At 40.9% G+C, this 23,829-nt stretch overlaps 3 protein-coding genes across 4 annotated transcripts; all 3 read right to left on the reverse strand.

Annotated features, from left to right (window-relative positions):
• Positions 1-53: 53 nt before the first annotated feature.
• LOC137961004 (LRR receptor-like serine/threonine-protein kinase RGI1) lies at positions 54-3,917 on the reverse strand. Its single transcript, XM_068808335.1, has 3 exons — positions 1,581-3,917; positions 806-1,403; positions 54-635 (listed from the first exon to the last, which is right to left on the reverse strand). Exons 1-3 carry the CDS (start codon positions 3,915-3,917, stop codon positions 142-144), a joined length of 3,429 nt encoding a protein of 1,142 aa, XP_068664436.1. The 3' UTR covers positions 54-141.
• A 5,351-nt stretch (positions 3,918-9,268) lies between these two features.
• LOC137960571 (GDP-L-galactose phosphorylase 2-like) lies at positions 9,269-12,507 on the reverse strand. 2 transcript variants are annotated; one of them, XM_068808304.1, is made up of 7 exons: positions 11,836-12,507; positions 11,176-11,282; positions 11,030-11,089; positions 10,703-10,945; positions 10,429-10,614; positions 10,074-10,334; positions 9,269-9,840 (listed from the first exon to the last, which is right to left on the reverse strand). In XM_068808304.1, exons 1-7 carry the CDS (start codon positions 11,942-11,944, stop codon positions 9,481-9,483), a joined length of 1,326 nt encoding a protein of 441 aa, XP_068664405.1. In that variant the 5' UTR covers positions 11,945-12,507; the 3' UTR covers positions 9,269-9,480. The 2 variants fall into 2 exon arrangements, with proteins under 2 accessions (XP_068664405.1, XP_068664361.1); XM_068808260.1 differs by having other exon boundaries at positions 11,176-11,285.
• A 6,827-nt stretch (positions 12,508-19,334) lies between these two features.
• Positions 19,335-22,919, reverse strand: LOC137961079 (uncharacterized). Its single transcript, XM_068808349.1, has 3 exons — positions 22,493-22,919; positions 20,118-21,422; positions 19,335-19,798 (listed from the first exon to the last, which is right to left on the reverse strand). The coding sequence occupies exons 1-3, from the start codon at positions 22,673-22,675 to the stop codon at positions 19,571-19,573; spliced, it is 1,716 nt and encodes a 571-aa protein (XP_068664450.1). The 5' UTR covers positions 22,676-22,919; the 3' UTR covers positions 19,335-19,570.
• Between the last annotated feature and the right edge of the window lie 910 nt (positions 22,920-23,829).

Genomic DNA, 23,829 nt, shown 5'->3' on the forward strand with positions numbered 1-23,829 from the left:
GGGGTTGCATTTACAAGCCAAGCAATAACTAATAACATTTGCTTTGACGGTGAATGAATATCTTTACATCATCCATTACTACCTTTTCAAGGTAAGTAAAAGAGAGTGGCAATGGAATGGAGCAATGGCAAAACTGTGTGACTAAATGAAAGCCTGCTTGGCATTAGAGGAAGACGAGTAAAGGAGCGAAGAAGCAGAGAAGCTAGAGTTGTTGCTCTGTTGATGTGAGGAAGAACAAGGGATCGTCGGTTCTCCCTTATCTTGCTGCTGGTTGTTTACCGGCGATCCCTTTAGGAGGGCATCAACTTTTGCATACTCTTCCCTTTCGTGTCTGATCTCTCTAAGCATCGCAGCCACGTCCTTCATGGTTGGCCTTTCATCTGGAGACGGATTGACACAGAGGAGCGCCACCCCTAGTGCTTGCCGCACCTCTTCCACCTCTGATTCGGGCCGGCCCCGAATGCTCGGGTCAAGAACTTCCACACTCCCTCTCCGCTGCCTAACCCAGTCTACTACATGGAGGCCATCGGGTATTGTTGGGTCGATGGGCTGTTTACCAGTTAATACCTCCAGGACCACTACCCCGTAGCTGTAGACGTCGCTCTTCTCTGTTATCTTCATCATGTATCCGTACTCTGTAACAAGGATAAAACTCATCAGATATTGCTAAGGAAAGCAGTCGGTTTTCGGCAGTAAGGTTTCCTTGTTACAGTGCATCAGTCGATTCCTAAACTGACGGAGTTAGTATGAAGGAGGATCATCGCATGTTATCAACGAGCTCAGAGGAAGAGGAGAGAGTACATACCGGGAGCAATATATCCATAAGAACCTGCAACGGTGTTGGAGGACCTCCCAAATTCATCATCGTCAACGAGCTTGGCAAGCCCAAAATCCGCAATGTAAGGTTCGAAATCAAGGCCAATCAGAATGTTGTTTGCCTTGATGTCTCGATGCACGATTGGTGGAACACAATCGTGGTGAAGATACGCGACGCCTTGTGCGGCACCAAGAACAATATTGTACCTGATGTCCCAGTCCAAGCGGAAGCCGGGCCTCTCATGCAACAAACTCCCCAGACTCCCATTGGGCATGTAATCGTACATGAGCAGCCTGGTATTCTTGTTCCAGCAACATCCCAAGAACCTTACAATGTTCTTGTGCCGGATGGACCCCAGTGTCTTCACCTCCGCCGCGAAGGAGTCGCGGACGCCGCTCCCCCCTCCGCCCTCCGCATTGGACACGGCGGTGGCAGTGGGCCATAGCTTCTTCACTGCCACTATCTCCCCATTTTCCAGCTCTGCACGATAGACAACCCCTGAACAACCCTTCCCAATTATGTTGGTTTCTACCAAACGTTTCACCACCTGCTCCACTGAGAAGCTCAGCTTCTGGAACGGAGTCACCTGTAAAACAACAAAGTACTTCGTTTCATTATACTGCACTACAGTAAAGATTTTTCTTCAAGGGAATTCACTCTCGTAATTTTAATTTCAGTAATTCGACTTGCAGTTGTGTTCTGTGCAATAGAAAGGATGAGTGAGCAACAAAATTAATAAATATGTGAATGGGGATGTTGCTACCTGCCATGGCCAGGACGAATCAAGTCCCATCTCCGGATCATCCTCATCTCCACTGCGGGGCCTTCGTCCCCGAATCAATGCCACCATTCCAAGCAGCATAAATACAGTTACCGTAATAAGCAGCGCTATTGCCAATTTCAGCTTTCTTGATCTCCTCACAGAGCTGCCGCCATTTTCGCCTTCCTCTGACGTGAGAAAGCAGGGAAAGCCTCCTGCTGAACTGCAGAGGCCTTTATTTCCTACCAATTCGGTCGCTGACAGCTGCCGGAAAAGCTTCGTGTCTGGGAGGTAACCGGAGAAGTTGTTGTAGGATACGTTAAGGGTGACTAAGTTGTCTAAACTAGCCAGTGGCATCAGATTTCCGCCGAGTCTATTGTATGAGATATCAAGAACAGAGAGCTTGTTGAGATTTGATATCTGTTGTGGGAGTGGTCCCGAGAGGGCATTCCGGCTGAGATTGAGTGTTATATCAAGAGATTGAATCTTGCATAATTCGATGGGGATATTGCCAGAGAGAGTATTGCTACTTAGATCAAGCAACTGGAGATTCGAACAGAGTCCAAGAGCGGACGGGATTGGTCCGGAGAAGGAATTCTCGCTCAACACTAGCTTGTTCAGTGTTGACAAATGGCCTAGACTCGTCGGGATAGAACCGGAAAACTGGTTTCTAGAGAGATCGAGAATCTGTAAACCTGTTAGCGATGAAAGGAAGCTTGGTAAGTTTCCTCGGAGGGAGTTATTGCTGAGATCTATCATCTGGAGCAAGGTACATTGGCCTATTTCATCCGGCAAAGATCCGACCAATCGGTTGCTCGACAAATCAAGAAAGCTGAGGCTTTGCAGGCCACCGATTTCTCGGGGAATCGCTCCTCCAATGCGATTGTTTGCGAGGCGAAGTCGAACTAGAGAGCTGCAAAACTGAATCTCTGGGGGAATCATGCCGGAAATATCATTGGACAACAATAGAAGTTTCGTCAAATTCTGAAGCCGGAAGAGCTCAGGAGGAATATTTCCGGTCAGAGCATTATGAGAAAGGTCCAGGGCTTGCAGGTTGCTGCAATCCGCTAAAGTTGAAGGAATACTTCCTTCGAGCTGGTTCTGCCACGCCAAGAACACCATCAGCTGGGTCAGTTTTCCGATCTCAGGTGGGATTAAACCGGATATTTGATTTGCATCCAGCTGCAATTGCGAAAGCTTCGTGAGATTCGAAATGACAGACGGTATCGATCCGGATATGTTGTTGTTGCTTAACATTAGCTCTTCCAACTTGGTCAGGTCTCCTAGAGATGCCGGAATGGCTCCGGATAACGAGTTTAATGAAAAATCAATCATCTTCAGATTTCTACAGTTTCCTATTTCCTCCGGGATCGTCCCAACAATGTTATTCTGCCATAGAAGAATCTTCTCAAGCTTCTTTAAGTTCCCAAGCTCCCGTGGCACGGACCCCGAGAGCAAATTCTCGTAAAGATAGAGATTGACGAGCTCTGTGCACTTACCCAACTCTTTGGGGATTTCACCGGAGAGCATGGTCGTGTAGATTGATAAAGTCTGCAACTTCGAGAGCCTCCCGAAGGAAGGGGGGATAGAGCCGCAGATTTTGGTATCTGCCAGGCCTAACACAGTTAGATTTCCGCATTTAGAGAGCTCAGACGGGATTTCCCCTGTAATGTCTCTATTTCCTCCGGCACGGAAGGCTTCCAAATTGTACAGCTCGCCCAGTTCCGGCGGGAGAGAACCACTCAATCGGTTATCGTAAAGAAAAAGATTCTTGAGACTTACGCAACCTCCGAGCTGAGGGGGTATCTTGCCGGTGAGCTGATTGGAGTTGAATGATATGGTCTCGAGGTTCCTGAGCTTGCACAGAGACGCAGGTATGTTTCCGGCGAGACCATTCGAGCTGAGGTCGAGAACTACGAGGGCAGCATATTCGCCAACTTCTGGTGGGATAGTACCCGTCAAATTAGCATCGGAGATAACAAGCTTCTGAAGGTAGAGTAAAGAAGCGAGATTGGATGGAACAGGGAGGTCGAGCTCGACGGACAGCATAACAATTTCTGTGACGAAGCCAGTGGGGGAGCAAGTGATATGGGTCCAACTACAAGGGTTAGAGTCGGAGGGGTTCCAATCAAGAAAAGAGGAAGAAGCATGGGCATTGCTCTTGCTGGTGTTAAGCCAAGAAAGTAGTGCTTGAGCTTCAACATTAGCAGCCCGGATTTGTACAAGAAAAGAAAGGAGGAAGACGAAGAAGAGACAGCAGCGGAGTAATATGGTAGTTAAGGTGATAGTCGAGTTGAAAGCGTAGAAATGAGGGAGGGATGGCGGCCTCAGCATCAACATTGCTCCAAATCCCAACCCTCCCTTCTCGCATTTGCATCGGGTCTCTTGCCGTTCTTCCTTAAACTCCTCCCTCACTCCCACCTCATCTCAAATTAAAATTTTAACAAATGAGAGAGAGCATCTTCTCGGAGCAGTTGGTCTTCCTCCTTTGACATTGTTTAATCTTTCTCTTTTCGATCTTTTTCATTAGAATAGGATTATGAAGAGATCCGGTCACGCGCAGGGACGGAGCGACACCATGTGTGCATGAAATGTTATTCTAATCGCTCTCTCTCTCTCTGGCATCTCGCTGTGAATTCATTTGAAAGGGGACATCAGACTAGAGACTACAGAGTGCACGTAAATGCAAAAGCGAAATAATAGTTTTCGCTTGCTTGTGTAACAAGCGATCAAGTAAACCGACCAGAGTGACCGACCAAGCAGTGAAGACCTATTTTTAAAACCTACAGCTTACCGGACTCGTTTTACGTTTGCCAGTCCAGACCTGCGCCGTCACGTGCAGAAAGAGACGAGGACTGGAATTTGGGTCTTGAAGCGGGGGCATTTTAGGATGGCACGTGATCTGAGGTGAAACCGGTATGGGACAGGGAATATTTATCCAGGTCTGTGCAGTGCGGGGAAGAGTAGTGGAGAAGAGAAGGTTAATATCGGGATGCGATTGGTTATGACTTGGAGGTCAATTGATTAACCTCTTTACCCAAACGGGCTTCCATGATTTCCCTCCCTCGCAGTAAAGAAGCGAGATTGGATGGAACAGGGGGGGGGGGGGGAGCCCGAAGACCAGAGGTTTTTTATTACACCGGTCAAGCGATTGGTTCAATGAACGAACACCACGCAACCAACTCTGGGGTAGTGAGGTAAGAATGAGACAAGCAGGGTTTTAAAGACAATAGAAATAAGAGAGCTTTAAAAGACAACCCCGATTTCGAGGCCAAACCACATGGAATTCCAGTCCTCATCGTCTTGATACCAAATAAAAATTGCGATTGATTCCTTATAGTTATAGCGTCACTTAAGAAAGACTTTAGGCCACAAACAATGGAGAAAAACACGAAAGCTGAGCCCTTATTGTCAGGGTCGTGGCCTCGGGACCCTCCCCAATCGAATCTCTCCTCCTATCTCACACATTGTCGCCCTCTCCGCTTCCCTTTCCTTCTTTTCCTCCTTTTACATCACTGCAAATGTAAAAGGAGATCGGGCTATAGTTTATTTAACTTAAATAATTTATCTAATCCTACCACCACCCATTAGACCATGCTTTACAGACCACTACTCGTCCTGGAAATCAGGTTTTGTCACGATTCCGTCTGTTGGCCATTAGGGTGGACATAAGCTATTCTTAAGAGGAGCTCTGTGCCCCCTTTATTGAAAAGAAAAACACTAATTCTGTTTAAATGAAGACCATTATTTTGGATTAAACGTATAATCTTCAACTAACCCATTTCATAATTTGACTCTGGCGTTCATTTATTCAGTAGTCTTTTAATGAAAAAACGAAACGAATCAATTGGGGGCCTCAAAATAGTCTTGAATTACAATAATTTTGACAGGATCTAAATACAGTAGTGGGCATTATTGAAATCTGATTCGTATGAATTGAGACTGAATTTGGACAAAGCTAATGGCTAATTATTGGTCCCACTTGGTTTGCTTAAGTGAGTGAAGAAGATCGAGCAGGTGAGGCAGGCTGGGTGAGAATGGAGGATTGTTGAGAAGTCCCGCCGTCTCTCTTGAATATCCACGTTGTCTTCTTTACAAGGTTGATCTTTTAGAGTAACTGGTTCTAATATAGTATCAGAGCAGAAGCTTCTCTGACACTTGTCCTCCTTCTCTGGTTCTTCATTTTCGACGCATTTTTTTTCGAGACGTGTGCAAGGTCTGTGTTTCTGACGACAGACATTTCTCGATTTTTCTCGACTATTTCCGACGACTATTCCCAGCTAGTCCTACCTCGTTTCCAACAGAGGAGTTTCCGCTTTCATCTCTATTAGAAAGGGGCTCAGTGATTACAACTATCGGGAGTTCATTAACGCTGTCGCAGATTCGTCCTCGACTTGTGGGGAGCTTATTTCTGTCGATTTCAACAATCGTCGATTATCAAGGTTCGTCGATTGATTTTTCCTAGCTTGGAAATCTTTATTTTGTTATCGGGTTACATTATCTGGAAATCTCGATTCGTGGTTGTTTCATCACTCAATGGGGACTTATTCATCGACGAGTGCTTCCGATTCTAGTGTTCGTACCAGTTCAACTCGTTCCGCCATTGAAGAACCTTCAAATCCCTATTATATTCATCATTCGGATAGCCCAGGGCAAGTTCTTGTCTCGCAGTTGCTTACCGGTGAAAATTACATCAATTGGAGTTGTGTGATGTTGATCGCCTTATCTGTGAAGAACAAAGTGGGATTTGTCGATGGTTCAATTCCTAAACCTCAAGGTACTGATTCTCATTTGTTAAACTCCTGGATTCGGAATAATGATATAGTTATCTCTTGGATCTTGAATTCGGTTTCCAAAGAAATTCCTGCAAATATTATTTTTGCTACTTCTACCTGAGAGATTTGGCCAGACCTTTGGGATCGTTTTCAACAGAGGAACGGACCTCGCATTTTTCAGCTTAAACGAGAATTGATGAACTTGTGTCAAGACCAGAATTCTGTTAGCATTTATTTCACAAAGCTAAAAAGTATTTGGGAAGAACTGAGTAATTGCCGTCCTAATTGCTTTTGTGGTGGAGTTAAAAACCTTACTGATTATCATCATATGGAATATATAATGTCTTTCTTAATGGGACTTGATGATTTTTTCTCCCAAGTTCGTGGTCAGTTGCTTCTCATGGATCTGATTCCTCTTATTAATCGTGTTTTTTCTCTGATTGTTCAAGAGGAACAGCAAAGGAAGACTACTCATGCCTCTGATTCTAACACTCCCACTGATACAATGGCAATTGCGGTTAAAACAGAAGTTGCTAAATCTGGTTCTCAAAACTCTTAGAAATTTAATTTCAATTACAGTGCTTCCATGAATTAGAAAAGGGATAAGTTTTATTGTACTCATTGGAAGAATCTTGGACATATTATAGATCGTTGCTACAAGCTCCATGACTATCTGCCTCGATATAAATCCAAAACTAACAACAATTCTAATACTACTGCTCGTCAAGTTTCTACTGCTGATGCTAGTCAAGGTTCTAATTCTGTTGGCAGTTTTGTTCAGAATCTAAACTCAAATCAATATCAACAGCTAATGTCAATGTTTTCTACACATTTGAGTAATTCAGCAAATGTCACCATTGCTCCGGAATCTTCTACAACCAATTGCCTTGCAGTTATTTATTTTTCTGTGTTTTTAAATCCTCTAATTTCTTCACATCAATTATGGATTGTAGACTCAGGAGCTACTCGACATATTTGTTCTCAAGCTTATGCTTTTGTTTCTTTGCATTCTATTCCTCACACTACAGTTACTTTGCCCAATCATTCTCAAATTTTGGTCCATTTTGCTGGTGATGTTAAACTGCATTCTAACTTTGTGCTTAAAAACATATTGTTTGTCCCTCAATTGAAATTCAACTTGATCTCTTAATCTGGCCTTACAGTAAGTTTCCTTCCTGATTGTTTTGTTATTCAGGATCTGTCCACCAAGAGGATGATTGGCAAGGGTGACAAAGTCCAAGATCTCTATGTTCTTAGTGCTCAATGTTTGAATTCTGTTTTCAATGCTTTTGTTAACAATGTTTCTGCTCATATTTGGAATAATAGGCTAGGACACATTTCTTTTAAGAAACTTGATTACTTGAAAGATCAGTTGAAATGTGATGTAACTAGATTACATAAGTCAGATCCTTGTCATATTTGTCCCCTTGCTAAACAATGTAGGCTGTCTTTTGAATCCCATAATCATTTGTCAAAATTTCCTTTTGATCTTGTGCACTGTGATATTTGGGGGCCATATCAAACTGTTTCTTATATTGGTCATCGTTTTTTCTTAACTCTTGTTGATGATTGTACTAGATTTACTTGGATTTATCTGTTGAAGACTAAATCTAATGTTGTTTCTATGACACCGAAGTTTTTTTAATATGGTATTAGAGCAGGTCGATCGTGTGTTCGACTCTCGCTGCCCCCGTATTGGTTGTCGCATTTGTTCCCTTGTGTTGAGGGGTTGTAGCACGTGCGGGGGAGTGTTTAGAAGTCCCGCCGTCTGTCTTTAATATCCACATTGCCTTCTATACAAGGTCGATCTTTTAGAGCATGTCGGTCATATGTTCGACTCCCGCATCGGTTGTCATATTGTTCCCCCATGTTGTGGGGGTTGTCACACGTGTGGGGGAGTGTTGAGAAATCCCACCGTCTGTCTTTAATATCCACATTGCCTTCTCTACAAGGTCGATCTTTTAGAGCAACTGGTTCTAATAAAGATTGCGCTCATACTTCCTCTCTCTCTAACTTCAATGGGTTTTGTCGTTTGGAATTTTAAGGATCCTCTTACGTACACATAAGAGCATGGGGTTTTGGACTTAAGACTCAGAAACTGGTAAATCGAGTCATATCTGTCCAAGAATTGGACATTTTAGGCGGGGAACCGTCCCCTAAATTTTATAACTTAATTAAAATTATGTTCTTATAGGAGCCATCTTTTACTAGCCAATTGGGTTCACCCTAGTGGTTGACAAGATCCCCCGGCTAACCACCACGCTAATTGATTCACCTTGGTGTTGTTCAGTCTGGTCCTGTGCGTGCCCTCTAGTGGTTGTGGGCTTCCCATCTTTGGCATCAGGGGTGACATTGAGCCAAGCTAACTTTGAACCTGCATAGGTTTATATTTGTCTTGATTTGAATATTTTGAACTCAAGTTTGAACTCAGCCATGAGCTTAAAATTGGAATCAAGTTCAAGCCCAAATTTTTTAATTAAGTTTGAGCTCAAGCAGTTGGGTTCGAGCTGCAACCTATAATTAAAACTAAAAAGATAATAAAAATAAATAAAAAGAATATTGTGATAAACTTAGTACTATTAAACTGTAAGATAACACAGAAGAGTCCAAGACTTTGTAATAAAACATACTAATATATAATAACCAGCTTAATAGACCTAACAAGTCGGCTTACGAACTTAGAAAATCTTGAATTTAACTTGTTATACTTAACAAACCTTATTTCAAATTTGAACTCGAGCCATACTAAGTAAAAATTGAACTGAACCGAGCTCGAGCTCGAATGGTTTGCTTTTTACATCCTGTTTATGATCAGTGACTGTGGTAGCACAAGAGTTTTCTTCTTTTTACATCAAGCGTACTTTTGCGAGTCTTAGAAGTGCATTTGAAAAGGATAGATGAACGATCACACAAAGATACATCATAAATCCATTATACATGAACCAGTAAAATACAATACAAGCAAAAGTTCCACACATCAAATTACAAACTCAAGCAAACATCACATACAGTAATCAGCAATAGCCAAAGATCTTCCCTGGCTTTAATTAAACAAAGAAATGGCACTACTGCCTTATTTACCAGCCCACACTCGAACCCTGCATAGGAACAACTGCTCACGACTGTCACTAGTTAATAACAACACAGCATTCATCCTTTTCCCGTGCCATTGGACGGTTGCAAAAACATTTGCTCGTGACTTCGTCGTCTTCTTCTTCTTCTGCTGCTGCTTGACCATCTGCAGAAATATCTCGTTCTGCCACCTGAGCAGCAATAGCTTCCAATATATACGCCTTAACCTCCTGAAATCTCTCCTTGGAGAGTGAAACCACAGCAAGGAGACCCCAGGCATTTTTTTCAGATGCTTCTTCGTAGTCTTGTTTCCTTTTTAACACCATATGGCCGCTGATCTCCCACACGGCTGGATTCACCTGTGTGTCCAGGAGCTCTTGTCTCACTTCTCCGAGAGCCTGTTTCTCAGCATAGCACTGTTCATTTGGCAACAGATCATGAATCAGTAAGCAAATCAATAGCTGTGAGAAGTCAGAAGAACTCCAAACCACGATTGGAGATTAGAGAAAGATACTCATGGTAACAAATGCTCAAAAATCATCTGCTCAGTCATTGCCTCACCCACACAATTTACAAAATGAATCCCTGTCTGAGATACGAGTTCTTAATCAACAATTAGAGAAATACTTCTACTGCTACATTGTATTACCTGAGGAAATAGGAAAATGCGTTTCCCCAACTCAGAAATGAGAACATTGTAGGGGATGTTGTTATCTTGGAGACAGATGCAAGCACTAGAAACGGCATCAGCTAAATCCTCAAGAGAATCCCCACTGTCAAAAACTAAACCCCTCACAGGATATTTCCACAGCTGACTTATCTTGACAGCTGACCCTGATTTTCCCTTTACAGTAGTAACACTTTGGGTTGGAGCCTTCTCAACAGGAAAAGGCACTGCCAAGTAATAAGCCTGTCATAAAAAATAGTTACGATCAATAACTGTATTGGCTAGTGAATAGCACAGTCCCATAAACAAGACAATTACAGGGTACAAAGTTGGTAACCTGGAAGTGAAGGTGATTGATGGTGGCAAATGCACCCAAACTGTTGTAACCCAACCTGAAATATGGATTGCCTGCTTCAGCTGCCATATATAAAGCAAGCAGGAAGCTCTCACGATCAATCCTCTGAGGCAAACATTCGAGAACTTGAGGTATTAAGAGGACGTGCCCATACTCAATTGGGCTTACCTGTGAGTATGACACACACAACACCAGTTAGATCATCAAAGTTATATCGGTGAGATCAAGGGTACTTCAGAGAAGGAGCTGGACTTACATTTATAGCAACAACACTAGGAGAGTCAGTGGAATTGATTCTGGCACTCGTGAAGAATTGGGCCTCCGAGTCCTTGCTCTCTTCGAACCTGAAGAGGACCTCTTCCTGCCCAACCTTGGTAAAATTGAACTTGTGCCCATCGAAGGGTTGGAGGACACGGTCAACTTTGAACTCGGTGGGTCGTTTCTTAAGGTGTCGACCTTCATTCAGCTGTGCTATGAAGCCATATTCTCCAGGAATTACCTGCATAAAGATCAATAACAAGCTGTATAATAAAGAAATATCTGGAAAGATGTTAGCTCAATGCTAAGAGGTGCTGGATCAAACCTTGGTTTCACAAGCAGTGACATCATAGCGGAATAGCCCTCGGCTCATCCGTCCTTCCCACTGCAATTTTGCAATGAAAAGACTGACCATCCAACCTCACTAAAAATAGTTAAATGACATAACTAGAAATTGGCTTAGAATTCAACCTCCCCAAGCAGCAAGGTGTCAAGGAAGAAAGATTGAGGATCTTTCCTATCACTTTCCAAGTTCTTCAAGCTCTTCTTCTTGAAATTGTATAGAGGGAGTTTGGCCCCTGCTATCATTAGGAAATGCACATTTCAGTGATTGTAAACTCACATATTCGATGACCAACATTAGCAGCATGCAGCAAGCTTTAGAGACAAAATCTGTGCTTTTACCGATGACTATAAATTACATGAGATATTTGACAGAAATATCAACAGAAGAAATCATTTTAAGGAGGTTTATGTCACAGTAGCATGGGCATAGCTGGAGTATTGAGTTCAATTACTGCTGCTGCTTAAATTCACAACAACCCCTTCCCTTTCCAGAGGGGTGGAGGCAAAAAGATTTTGACTAGAAAATAATATAAGTGATATCATTTGCCATTTTTTTCATACAGGAGTTATTTCTAACTGTTCAGCTGCTGCTTGGATCCAGAAGCAAAGCACATAAAGCAAAGAACAAGAATTTTCTTAAGAAACTACAGTACCGAGTCATTCTACCCCTATTATGCAAAGGTCTTCTCTAGTTTTTCAAGTTAGAGAAGTAGATTAAACTCACACCACACGTAAGGAAACAGAGAACAAATGCCTGAACGTTGAGAACGATAAAAAGGGAAATACCTTGAAGAAGGCAACACTTTCCGAGGCAATTACGACCACATCCTCCCTTCTCCTCTTCGTCGTTCTGGTAGTTGGAAACCATTGTCGGATCCCTTTTGATGCTCAACATGACTTCAAAATAGTATTTCTGACAGCGAAAATCTACACTTCTTTGGATCTTTCAATTAACTTACTAATAATATATGCTAAGAACGTCTCCGCTAGCTCTTGTAGGTTACTCTTCGGTAACAAGAGCAAGCAGATAAGAGGGAAACGCAACGAAGGAACCACCTCCGGCAAGGAACAAGAGATCAGAGGGGCTACCGCCCTCGGAAGGCAACGCTCCACGCCCGCCGTGCGGCGAAGGGTTGCTCTCTGCTACACAACCCTTGCATCGTACTGCCCGGACATGAACCAGGAGTCGGAGCGCTCGATGTATAGCCGTGATGTCTACAACTCTGCGAACCTGGGTTTTACCCCTTTCACTACTCTACACAGAAAAGTAACGCCTTTGCTGTTCTCCCTCCTCGTTATACTCTCGTTCCAGCACAGATTCTCAAACGGAGGCCAATTTCATAAAATATAGCTGCGGCAGCAGATGGGTGTGAAGAAAACAAGACAGTTAAGAGGATCGTTGAAGAAGAAAGCGCACCGGAAGAAGGGAAAATATCGAAGTAAGCCAACTCTCTCTTTCTTTCCCTCCCGCACGAAGATAAGCAGTCCGTGAATTAAATAAGGAGAAAAACTGAATACGAGTGGTTGGTATACGCTGCTAAAGTTCAAATTCACAGGAACTCCAATAATTGAGGAAAAATTACACCAGTAAAAATAGATCTATCTTCTGCTCATATGCTGCCCATCAATTTCCATGGGACCTCGTGTCGTATGGGGGACGACGAATTGAATGGTTACGAAGGCATGAGTAAAGCAAGTTGACAGAAGGATCTTTCCCCGAATCTTCCTACCAACCCCTTGAAAGATTCAATACTTTCACCCAAGAGTAAACTAAGACTGTTACTAAAAACATTATGAGATGAGGGAACTAGTAAAAACTGTAGCAGACATTGACGAATACCGAAACGCGAGGATCTTTGCCCTTTTCTTCCCAACTATCGACCACAAATAGTAATAAATAAAGAAAGATCACGGACGATACAACTCATTTCACATGTCAAGTGTTTCTTTATGCAGTGTATTCAGCTACAGTGGCCCCGAGTCTCCCTGCTCCGGGGCTCCTCCGTTGTCACTTATGGTTTGCTGCACGTTGATGGGGGAATCTGCATTCTGGTTCTGATGGTGGTTTTCTTTTTATTAATAATGGATGTCAATAAAATACAAACATGGAAAAATCAAAAGGTAGAATTGACTTAGATTGGTTGTTGGTGAAGGCAATGAAAATGGAGGGACTACCTGTCGGCAACCACTCGTTCCCAAGGATTGAGGGTTAGATTGTTTCACACGATACCCATCAGAGTGAAATTGAATAACTCTTTTTATGTTGCAAGTCCTCTCTTTTTAACTTCTGGCGATTGAACTTCTCGAGTTCCATGAAGAATTTAAGCAATCTGTCATCTACAAAGTCGCAACTTTTGATCGGTTAAGTGCCTGAAACTCCCATCCCCATGGCCGACTTTAGAGATTCTTTAATGCCCTTTTAACCCAGGTCTCAAAAGTAATCTCCATGGTAATCAAGATTCACAAGCAACTTCCTTTCGTATCGTCAACCAATTCAAAACGTTTTTTTTTTTCTTTCAAATATTGAAAAGGCAGCCCCCCTAGATCTGCGTATTTTTCTCGTTTGGCAACTAGATCTCACAACCAAATTTTGATAAGTTTGAGAAAAATAACTTTAATATTGTCATAATCTTATCTGCATCTTTTCTCAGCAATAAAATACAAGAGCGTTCTCAGTATACACGAAACTGACTCTACAAAGTATTGATTTATAAATACCAAGCCGCCTTCATTTGTTCAGTTTCTTTATTCTGACTAACAAAGACGATCGACGGAACCTTAACAAACCAGTAGAAACGCCGAGGGAGTCGGTGAGGAAGACCTGTAGGAGACGGGTAAATATCTACTCCTGGTGTCGAATGATGGTCGAATGGAAAAGCTGTTATAGTTCATCTGAAGGAAGAAATTATATATTTCCGCATTCCAACTGCAGCAGAGACTAGCGAGAGAACTAGAGAGAGAGAGGCGACTGTACAGGTGACAGAGACTGACATGCAACACATGCTATTTGTAGTTTAGTTCCCTCTGCCTCCACAAAAAAAAAAAAAAAATCCTATTTAAACAAAAAAAAATAGCTTCCTTTTATCGCCTCGGTCTGGTCTGAGGGACCAGCCCAAAGGATCTCTTGGGGCTAGGACTGTCTTGAGTGGAGCAAGAAAGCTTTAGGATGGGGCCATAAGCCCAATACACTCCATTTACTTATTTATATGTATATTCAATGATTTATGAACTCACATAAGTTTAATAAAGTATATGAGTGTCACCCTTTATAAACATTGGACTATGACAATTGGTTTAATTGAAGTTAGTTCATTAGGTTTTGTTGCGAGTTCAACAAGTGAACCGATTGATCTAAGCTAGATCAACTGAGTGACTATCATGTGGGTAAATTTCTTCTCTACAACATAGAAAGATGCAAACCCACATTAGAAAAAGGGATTCAGGGTAACTCTCTCAATATTTATAAAGACCCTTTTCATTGCAGTAGAGAACCTTCGTCTACCCTACGGTTATATGATATTTTAGAAAGTAAAATATTACCACCCTCACTTCACCAAGAAAGGCACGGGCCTTCTTTTTCACTGCCCCTCTTTTTTTATCCTTCTTATTGGGAGAACAATTTTATTTAAAATATATTATAAAGAATAATGTTACCCCAAATCAGTCTATGAAGGGCCCTTATTAATAGAAGGTAAGATGGTGAGACTCCACCCCTTCATTCATCCCCTTAAATTCTTTTTATAAAATATTTTTACCAAGAAATGCGTCATGTGGTGGGTCCTCTAGGATCCAATGATGGTACTTCATTATCAATATGCCACAATGAAACCCCTTTATCTTGGTTCCAACTTCCACCCCGTTCATCTCAGTATGTGTGGTGTCATGCAACTTCGTATCAGTGATAAAGATCACCTTCGGTGATCAATCTCCAACATCAACAACAGAAAAAATTTCATCGCCTACTAAAGTTTTCATCATCAACACAAAATTATCACAATGCAGTTCTCTAGCGTTTGTAGTTGTCACAAGGCCCCCATCAACACTGTAACCATCACCTCTCACCAGTGTCGAGCACCTTCCTCTATTCCCAAATGTTGTTCAACAAAACTCCACCCTCCTCACAGCCAAGACTCCCTCTCAAACGTCATCTCAACCAAACCCACCTTCATTGTCGTCCATAGCTTGTCATCGAATCCAAAGAAATTAACTTCCTTGTTCCCGAATTTCTTAAGCGATCGGAGAACCTAGCTAAAGACCTCTTGTTTGTGTTGTTGCTGCCTTGGATGCATCGGCGATGAATCGACAACCAGCTATTGCAAGTCTCATTCGGGATTTGGTGTTTTGGCTTATAACATTTCCGATGATAGCTATTGTGGTCGATTTTTTTGTGTTTCATAGTTGGAAAAGATGAAGGACTTGGAGGATTTGTTGTAAAGTTACCGAAGGTTTGGCAATAGTAGACAATGTCAAACATCGACGGAGGGCATCAACTATGGCTGGTGCAAACCTTTGGGATGGCTTGGGAAGTTTTTGCAATGGGCTGCATTTGGTCACTGGTGACGGTGCAAGACTTCAACTGATGGCGGTGATGGCTTGGCAATAGTTCCTTCTCGGCAATGGCGGCAAAGAGGCAAGAGGTGGGAAATGAAGTTGTTGATGTTAGGTTCAATGTTGGGTCAAGAAAAAACAATGGAAGATAGGATAGGAGGAGGCAAAAGGAAGAATGGGAAGCAAGCAGGGGAAGAAATTCTCTGATTTGGGCGAAGTGCTTGGAAGACGGCTAGAAAAAATTGTGCATTGAACGAATCTTCGACTCTGATACCAAGTTATATTGATGTGGACACCATTATGCCCATTGAGCCCTAGTGGAGTCACAAATTATGGTTAAATTTATTTTTATAATTTTTTATTTTTAATTTATTTTTAGTTTATTTTTCTAGATTTTATTAGATATTGATCTTATTTGTTTTGAATCTTAAATTAAAATTAAAATTTTATTTTATCTCTTATGATTTTATTGGATTTGATTAGATATTGATCTTATTTGTTTTGAATCTTAAATTAAAATTAAAATTTTATTTTATCTCTTATGATTTTATTGGATTTGATTGGATTCTTTAATTATTTATAGGCTTGAACAGGATGTTGAGAGAGGCATTGAAGATGAATTAAGATGTTACTCTCTGCTTCTTCTTTTCTCGTTCTTCCTCTTCTTCCTCTTTATTCGTCTTTTTCTTCTCTTCTTCTTCTCAATTCTCCCTTTATCTTTTTATTTCTATTACTTCCTATTCCAAACGCCAAGATGGGAACCAGGAATTAAAAGACGTATACTACATCAGTTTGGTATTAGAGTGAAAATCCTGTTTCTTCCTTCTCCCTGTCCTTTTATTTCTTATCTTTTCTAGTGGCTCAATCGTGTCCTATAATCAATTATCGAGAATCGATGTTGCACACCAATTCAACCTCGACTCGACCGAGACGAACCAACTTCTCGTTCGACAACTTTTCTTTCCCCCATTCCTCTTTCCTTCATTAACACCTACAATTCTCGTTAGTGGCCACTCCTACACCGCCCTATTTGTCCTTGTTGACACCCAATAATTGGTAACGCCCCTCAACGATCATCCAGCCACATATGCTACTATGTTGTTGTCCTTTTGAGAAATTGCCATTGCCGATGCCCATCCCTTTCTTCTTCTGTCTTCTCTTTTGTTTTTTTCTGAATTATTTTTCTCAATTTTCTTATTTCTCGTTCCAAATTGTCCTGTTTTTCCCTCTATTTTCTTCTTTTCTCTTTTCAATTCCAACAATTAACCAACATTCGAATACGACAATTAAAATTCACACCTTGTCTTGCATCATCATGCTAATGTTGTCCTAAGTTAGGATCTTAAGTCACCTCTATATCAGTAAATAAATTATTTTTAATAAGATTACTTCTTATATTATTTTTTTAAAAGGGGAAGTGAAAGTGAAAGTGAATTACTTTTTTGTGTTAATGTAGTCAATAAAAAATGCAATAAAAAGTATTTTCTTGTGTTAGTGTGCACAAGATAATGAGTTTATCATAAAATACTGATAGATTTAACTTTAGAGGATAGTTGTATTTAACTTTTTAATTAACAAAGTATGATATATAATTACAAATTTAAAATAAATATTAATTTAATTAAATATAACAAATAATATACCTAAACAAATACGGTTACTCTTATAATGTATTGATACTTAATCAAATAGGGTATTTTAATCAAATTTTGATTCTTACAATATCTTAATTATCACTTTTAAATTATTAATATAATATAATATTAAAAATTATTAATATAATAAATAATTAAATAGGATATTTTATTACTAAAATAAGATAGATTTTAGTTTAGTCTAAATTAATAAAATAATTGATTTAAAAAAGACATAGAGGTATGTAAAAAAGACCCCCAAAAAGAAAAGAAATTAAATGAAAAAGAATCACACTACGTATCCTCTATAATACTAAAGTATAATCCAAATAGTCACTGCTCTCCACCACAAACCCAATCAATAGCAATGAATGAATAAATACACCTCAAATACACATCCACAATGTAAAAAAAAAAAACCCTCAATTCTCTCCCTTCCTAGTTCGATTTGAAGAACAACAAAGTTGCCAAAGAGAGGAGAAGGGACAAGTAGATGAGCGCACCAGGCACGGGCAATGTGGACCCAGATCCAGCAATCGGCGACGGGGGTGGGTACTTATGCAGAGACCGTGGCTGCGAACATGCCCACCACGACAAGGAAAAGAGCCGCAGAGTAACTACATACATGGGCCATCTCCAATCAAAAGCAGAGAAGATTGCGGGAGAAGGATTATAGAAGATTCAGGAGTGACAAAGATGAAGGATGAGGGTTTTAGGGTTGAGAAGAAGAGAAAGCGGCTGAGAGGAAGGCATCGAGGGTGAAGGCAAGCCCGAGAAAGAAGGAAGCAGCAAAACGAGAGGAAGGCTTCGAAGCTCACGAAACAAGAACATGATCCAAAAGCAGCATTTCTGACAAATACTTTTTTCTTTTAGGGGTAGTCCAAATGAAGTGGAAATGAAGTGGGAAATTGAATTGAAGTGAGATGAATTGCTTCCACTTCAATTTATGTTTGGGTGTTAGTATAGACGAGTTTAAGTGGCTGGAAAACAGATTCCAGTGTTAGTGCCCCCAAATGAAAAATATGATATAAAAAAAAGAATAAGTAATATTTTATAATATACTTAAATAGAACATATACCTAAACATATAATTAATAAAAATAAGCGTGGTTACTACACTTATAAGTGATTTAACGTGTAGTATTAGAATATATTAATATCTTAATTAATGAAAAATTATATTATATTACTTAATGATTATAATTTATTATAAATTAAAACAATAATTATGGTTTAATTAATTATAACAATTGGATAATTAAACCAATTAATGATTATAGTTTATTATAAATTAATATACTAATTACATGTGACTAAAATAAATAAAAAAGTTAAAAATAACATAAGTGAATATAATAAATAAATAAATATATTAATTTATCAATAACATAATATATATTTTAAATATTATTAATTAATAATATATTAACAAAAAATGAAAAACTAATGGTTTAATTAATTGGATAATTAAACCAATTATGACGATGTTTAATTTTTCCTAACTTAGGAAAAATTAAATATCGTCTTCGTCTTCCTTTGCGGCGATCTTGGCAACTGCGACGGCAGCGGGCAACGGCGACGGAGGCGACGCTCCGACGATGCGCCGAGAGGGAGAAAATAGGGAGGCCGAGAGAGAAGAGAAGCCAGGAGGCCAATGGGCTCTGACCTCCCGTGCTCTGCGACAGAGGTCGAGAGAGGGAGGAAGGAAGGCCGACGGGGGGGGGAGAGAGGCGGAAAGAGAGGGAGGTCGAGGGGCTCTGGCCTCCCGTGCTCTGCGACGGAGGTCGAGAGAGGAAGGAAGGCCGACGGGGGGGGGGGGGGAAGAGAGGGAGGCCGAGGGGCTCTGCGACAGAGCCTCCCGTGCTCTGTGACGAAGGTGGGGGCAAAGGGAGAACGGCCGACGGGGGTGGGGGCAAAGGGAGGAAAAAAATCGCGGAGGGAGCGAAGAGAGAGAGGCCGAGAAGGCTCTGCGTCTGGAGAGGCTGACGAGAGGAGGGGGGGGGGGGGGGGGGAAGAGGTAACGCGCGTGGAAAGCTGATGATTCGCAAAATAGGTAGAAAACAACTTTCCCTCGTTTTTTCTTGAGCGAATGAAATGGTGTTATCTCACTTTAATTCAAGTAATTCTGGACTAACGCCATAAATGGGATGAACTAAGTAATACGGGGGGAATTCATTCCACTTCATTGTGGACTAACCCCCCCTTAAATAATTAGGCAAGCTACCTCACATGGAGGCCCAGCACAATACCAGGAACTCCTGGCAAATCAAACAACAATTGCATCCAATAATCTCATAAATTCAGATAATAGAGAAATGCATGTGTATCTCTATAAGGCCTTAATTTTTTGGATGGACAGCTACTCTATGAATTTCCATCTCCTTCAACATGACTGAACGCCCACAGGAGTCACAAGGGGCAGTTCTAGAGCCACATACACTCTCGTGCTCTGAAAGTCCTCTTAGTCGATCTCGGACGTCTGATGCATTATTACCAGCAGGTACCATGTCTCCACAGAATCTGCAGGTAATTAAGCGTAAAGGACAGATTGAAGATTGGTGTTGCACCTGCCACGACAAAAGTGTCAAGTTAGAAACAAAGGTAACAGACCACTAACATCTTAGAAAAAAAATTTCAATTTATTCGTAGCATTTCAAGCCACTCTGAGACTACACAACTCGCACGTTTTAAGTAAAATCTACATGAACACGGAAGAAAGGACAGGAGATAACGGAAGTTCAATTATTTTATTACTTTTTGAGGAAAGGTAAAAGAACATAATTAATTAGGTTCCAGATGCTGTCTACCTGAATGGGCAGGGAAATTTTTTTGCAAGTAGAAAAGCTCTGACATGAAAGCAAAACCACTGAGAAATTCAGTACATACCATTTCTTCCTTCTCTAATGTCGCGCCACAAGCACAATGTAGTGGTTCATGAAACACCTTCATGTGCTTCCCCATCTCTGCCTGTTGGAAGGCTTGTCCACATCTTGCACAATGCACATGGTTGTGCACTTCCTCCTTTCTGAGTACAACTCCACAACCGTCATGCTGACAGACAACATTGTGCCTGCCGCAGTAGGCTTCATGCAAGGCTATTGTCCTACTTGGTATGTAATGTCTGCAGTTCCGACACTCTACAACATTAGCATCTAAGGCAGATGAAGAAGAACCCACAGCTTGGTCTCCTACTCTATGATTACTATGTTCTTCAAGAGTCACCAAGATTTTGTATTTCGTCACCCCCTTGAATCCAAAGACGCCAATGCTGTAAATGCCCGATACTTGGCTCCGATCCCTGAAATTAAGTATCAGAACCTTTGAACCCACATCATGGGAAGACCATTCATGCTGGTGACGGGTTGGAAATAGGATGGGATGCCTTGACACATAAATATCAGTATCCCCATCATTTGAATCCACATTTAGCTTAACCTCAACATTTATGTCTCCCGATGCTATTTTACTACCAACATTAGATTCTATCACAAACTTGTAATAGTTATATTTCCCCTCCTCAATACGTCCAGATTCTGTTTTTCCTAGAAGTAGCGGTATAAGCATAGGTTGATTTGCACTCTTCGAAGCAGAATCAGGCCCAACTATGTCAACCTCAATATCTGTTTCCAGTACAGAAACACTAGAAGCTGGCTTTAGCTCAAGAACCCTTAAGTTATAGCTTCGGTCCCCATGGTGTACTGTGACAGTGTCTCCTTGAGAAAGTGAAGCATGCTGACGAAGGCTTGTTTCAAGTACTGCCTTGTGGTTTGGTAGATCTGAGAAACCAATTTCAGTTGGTTGTAGCTTTGCATATGTTCCTTTGGGCAATCTAACATAACGCACTTCAATTAGAGGGGTTTTCTGAATGATGCCAGCAAACAAGTTGTTCCAGACATGAGGTGGAAGCTGAACAGAACCTTCAGCTGCAGTGAACTCCAGAACACCCGAATACGTTGACTTATGGGTTTGTTGGTGTTCAGATGTTTCTGCATCTGAAATGTCCTGGTGGATTTTAGATAGGTTAAAATACATGGGACCTTTATCTAAAGCTCCTTGATCAGAGAGTTCAGTGAAGCAAGAAGGAGGCAGTTTTATTTTATCCCCACTACCCTGGTATGGCACTGCTTCAAGAATGCGGTAGAACATCACACCTTGTCCAACAAGTAAACTTTCTTGCATCTGTTGATCAGCCTGGAATGGCAGTAAGTGTTTCACAGTCAGTCCTTGCAACATGGAACTAAAATCACATATGTCATGTATATGAAAGAACATTTTTTTTTTTTTTTTTGAATGTTGAACCTCATAACCTAGTAAGATTTGAACCCAAGACCTCAGACTAAAAAGTTCCCATGCAGCCATTAAGGCAAAGTCCAATCCACAAACCAGCTTAAAGTGCATGAAAGAACATATATTAACCTAATGAAACAATCTTTCAGTAATTCTACATTCAAAGTAATCATTCACCCTTAAACTATACCCGTACATCAATACTTAAAATGCCCTAAATTAACTGTTTATTATTTTTTGTGCAAGGTATTATCTAAGTTTCGGGTCTCATTTGATAGCAAAGGTATCCGGCAATTACTGTAGCCAAGTAAAACAGGACTGAACAGTAGAGAGAAGAGATGCAAAAAAAAGGATGCACTAATTTGGATGTGAAAACAGGAATAGCATGGTTAATTGAGAACAATACCTAGTCTGAGGACACAAGCCAGGCACTACGAATAAAGACTATACATCAGCTAGTTTTATATGATCTTTTGCCCGGTAGTAGGCAAAAACATTTAGCACATAGTGTCTTCACAAGTAATTAAACACCAGTTAGAATTGCTGTACTTGAGATCTGGTCCTCAGGTTTTTTTCATTTGCCTTCTCTTCTAAATTTTTAAAGATCAGAATTATTTAACCTCTCTGAACATGTTGAGCTGGCAATAAGACCACCAGACTGTTCTTTGGATAATAGACAGTTGCAGATCGCTGCGATGGTAAGGTAACTGATTGGTGCAATAAGTCGCTTGATTTTCGTTTCAATTCGAATGAACCATGATAGAATAACTAATCTTGTAACTATTTTCAGAAACTAATAATCTTATGAGCTTGATACGTTATTTTCACACTTCATCTAGATCTTAATTCGAATTTTTACCAAATCGAATAAATGCAATCGTAATGATGAAACCCTAAAACGTCAGAGGGCTCCAATAGATTGAAGATATAAGAGCACGAAAAAGAGGGGGGAAAAGAAAAAAATAATTAGGTACCTTGAGCTGGACTTCGGCAGCATCAAGCCTTCTAATTCTCTGGGAAGCTTCAATGGCCTCTCTCTGCCGCAAGGCTTCCGCACGGACCTTTCTCTCTCTTTCAATCTTGAGCCTTGCCTTCTCTTTTCTCTCCTTTTGCTCCCTCTCGAGCTTCTGTCTGGCAGCTCTTAGTTCGAAATCCATACGTCCGACGAATTGAATCGAACCGAATCAAGTTGTGAAACAACGAAAAAACCTGGCTGAAGAGAAAGGAATTATAGGTCGAAGACTGAGGTGGAACCTTCGCGAATGATCTAGAAAAGAGAGAGGGGATTTCTTTGCGTGGGAGGTGACGACGACAAAGAAATCAGTCGCAATTGGATGGAGAAGCAGGAGAAGAAGGAGAAGAATCCAGGCGTGGATGGTCGAATAAACACCCAATACGCCACGGGTGACCAAACTTATTTATAGGGTTCTCCTTTGTAATTTCAAGTTGGAAAGGTTAACGAAGAGGCGGATACTCGTTTTAGTTTTTTAGTAAGGCGTTTTTTTGTTAGTAAATGGAGCTCCGGCGGACGAACCGAAAGGCCCAAACCCAGTCAGCCAAAAAAAAAAGAGCCCATTAGTCTTAAAAATGTACATCCAAATTAAAAAAAAAGGCAGAAATAGCAACGCTGGAAAATAAAATTTTATTTTTCTTGATAATTATTTTAATTAGATATTGTTTATTATTTTTAAATCAAATAATAACTACATAACGATTAACTTAGTTAAAAATTATAGTTTAGCAGTGGTTGTTTCACTGAGCTATATTCCATTAATTTCATTAAAATCATTATTAGTTACTTATAATGAAATTATAGTGATTAATTTAAGTATACTAACTAATTACATTGGCTAATTTATAAAATTAAAAGCACAATTAATCAATTATAGTTTTTATTTTTATATTGTGGCTACTTATTATGCGTCGAAGTTGGAGACGTTCAATAGGTTGGGGTATAAAGTGCGAGGTCCTTGTGAGGGCTCACAGCGCGGAGATGTAGGTTCAAGTGGTCTCACTGATGTTGCATTGGGCTTCAGAGACATTTTCCGGAAGGCCTACTAGTAAGATAGGCGCCCTACAAGGGGAAACCTGAGCAGAGGACGCCCTTGGATAGATACTGGCGGACCACTCTATTATCGTGGATCTGGCTTCAGTGTACTGGATTGGGCTTCAGAGAAATATTACTGAAGGCTTGCTAGAGCGATGGGCGCCCATTACTTGGAATACAAGGTGCACCTGTGCAGAATACAGTGCTGGATATGTACCTGCTGGCAACCCCGTTTCGTGAATACACTTGCCGGGGTATAATGTT

Source organism: Aristolochia californica, unplaced genomic scaffold (genome assembly GCF_029961685.1).
Source record: "Aristolochia californica isolate CCGP_79_NKW_82.1479 unplaced genomic scaffold, dmAriCali1.0.hap1 SCAF_1, whole genome shotgun sequence".
NCBI classification, from domain to species: Eukaryota; Viridiplantae; Streptophyta; class Magnoliopsida; order Piperales; family Aristolochiaceae; genus Aristolochia; species Aristolochia californica.

Coding starts and splice junctions, on each gene's coding strand:
- LOC137961079 (XM_068808349.1), bottom strand. CDS start 22,675: ATGGATTTCGAACTAAGAGCTGCCAGACAGAAGCTCGAGAGGGAGCAA. Junction 21,423..22,492: donor CTGCCGAAGTCCAGCTCAAG/GTACCTAATTAT, acceptor CTGCCATTCCAG/GCTGATCAACAGATGCAAGA. Junction 19,799..20,117: donor CATTAGAGAAGGAAGAAATG/GTATGTACTGAA, acceptor TTGTCGTGGCAG/GTGCAACACCAATCTTCAAT.
- LOC137961004 (XM_068808335.1), bottom strand. CDS start 3,917: ATGTTGATGCTGAGGCCGCCATCCCTCCCTCATTTCTACGCTTTCAAC. Junction 1,404..1,580: donor ATTCGTCCTGGCCATGGCAG/GTAGCAACATCC, acceptor GTTGTTTTACAG/GTGACTCCGTTCCAGAAGCT. Junction 636..805: donor TTATGGATATATTGCTCCCG/GTATGTACTCTC, acceptor TCCTTGTTACAG/AGTACGGATACATGATGAAG.
- LOC137960571 (XM_068808260.1), bottom strand. CDS start 11,944: ATGTTGAGCATCAAAAGGGATCCGACAATGGTTTCCAACTACCAGAAC. Junction 10,946..11,029: donor TCACTGCTTGTGAAACCAAG/GTTTGATCCAGC, acceptor ATCTTTATGCAG/GTAATTCCTGGAGAATATGG. Junction 10,335..10,428: donor TCAATCACCTTCACTTCCAG/GTTACCAACTTT, acceptor TTTTTATGACAG/GCTTATTACTTGGCAGTGCC.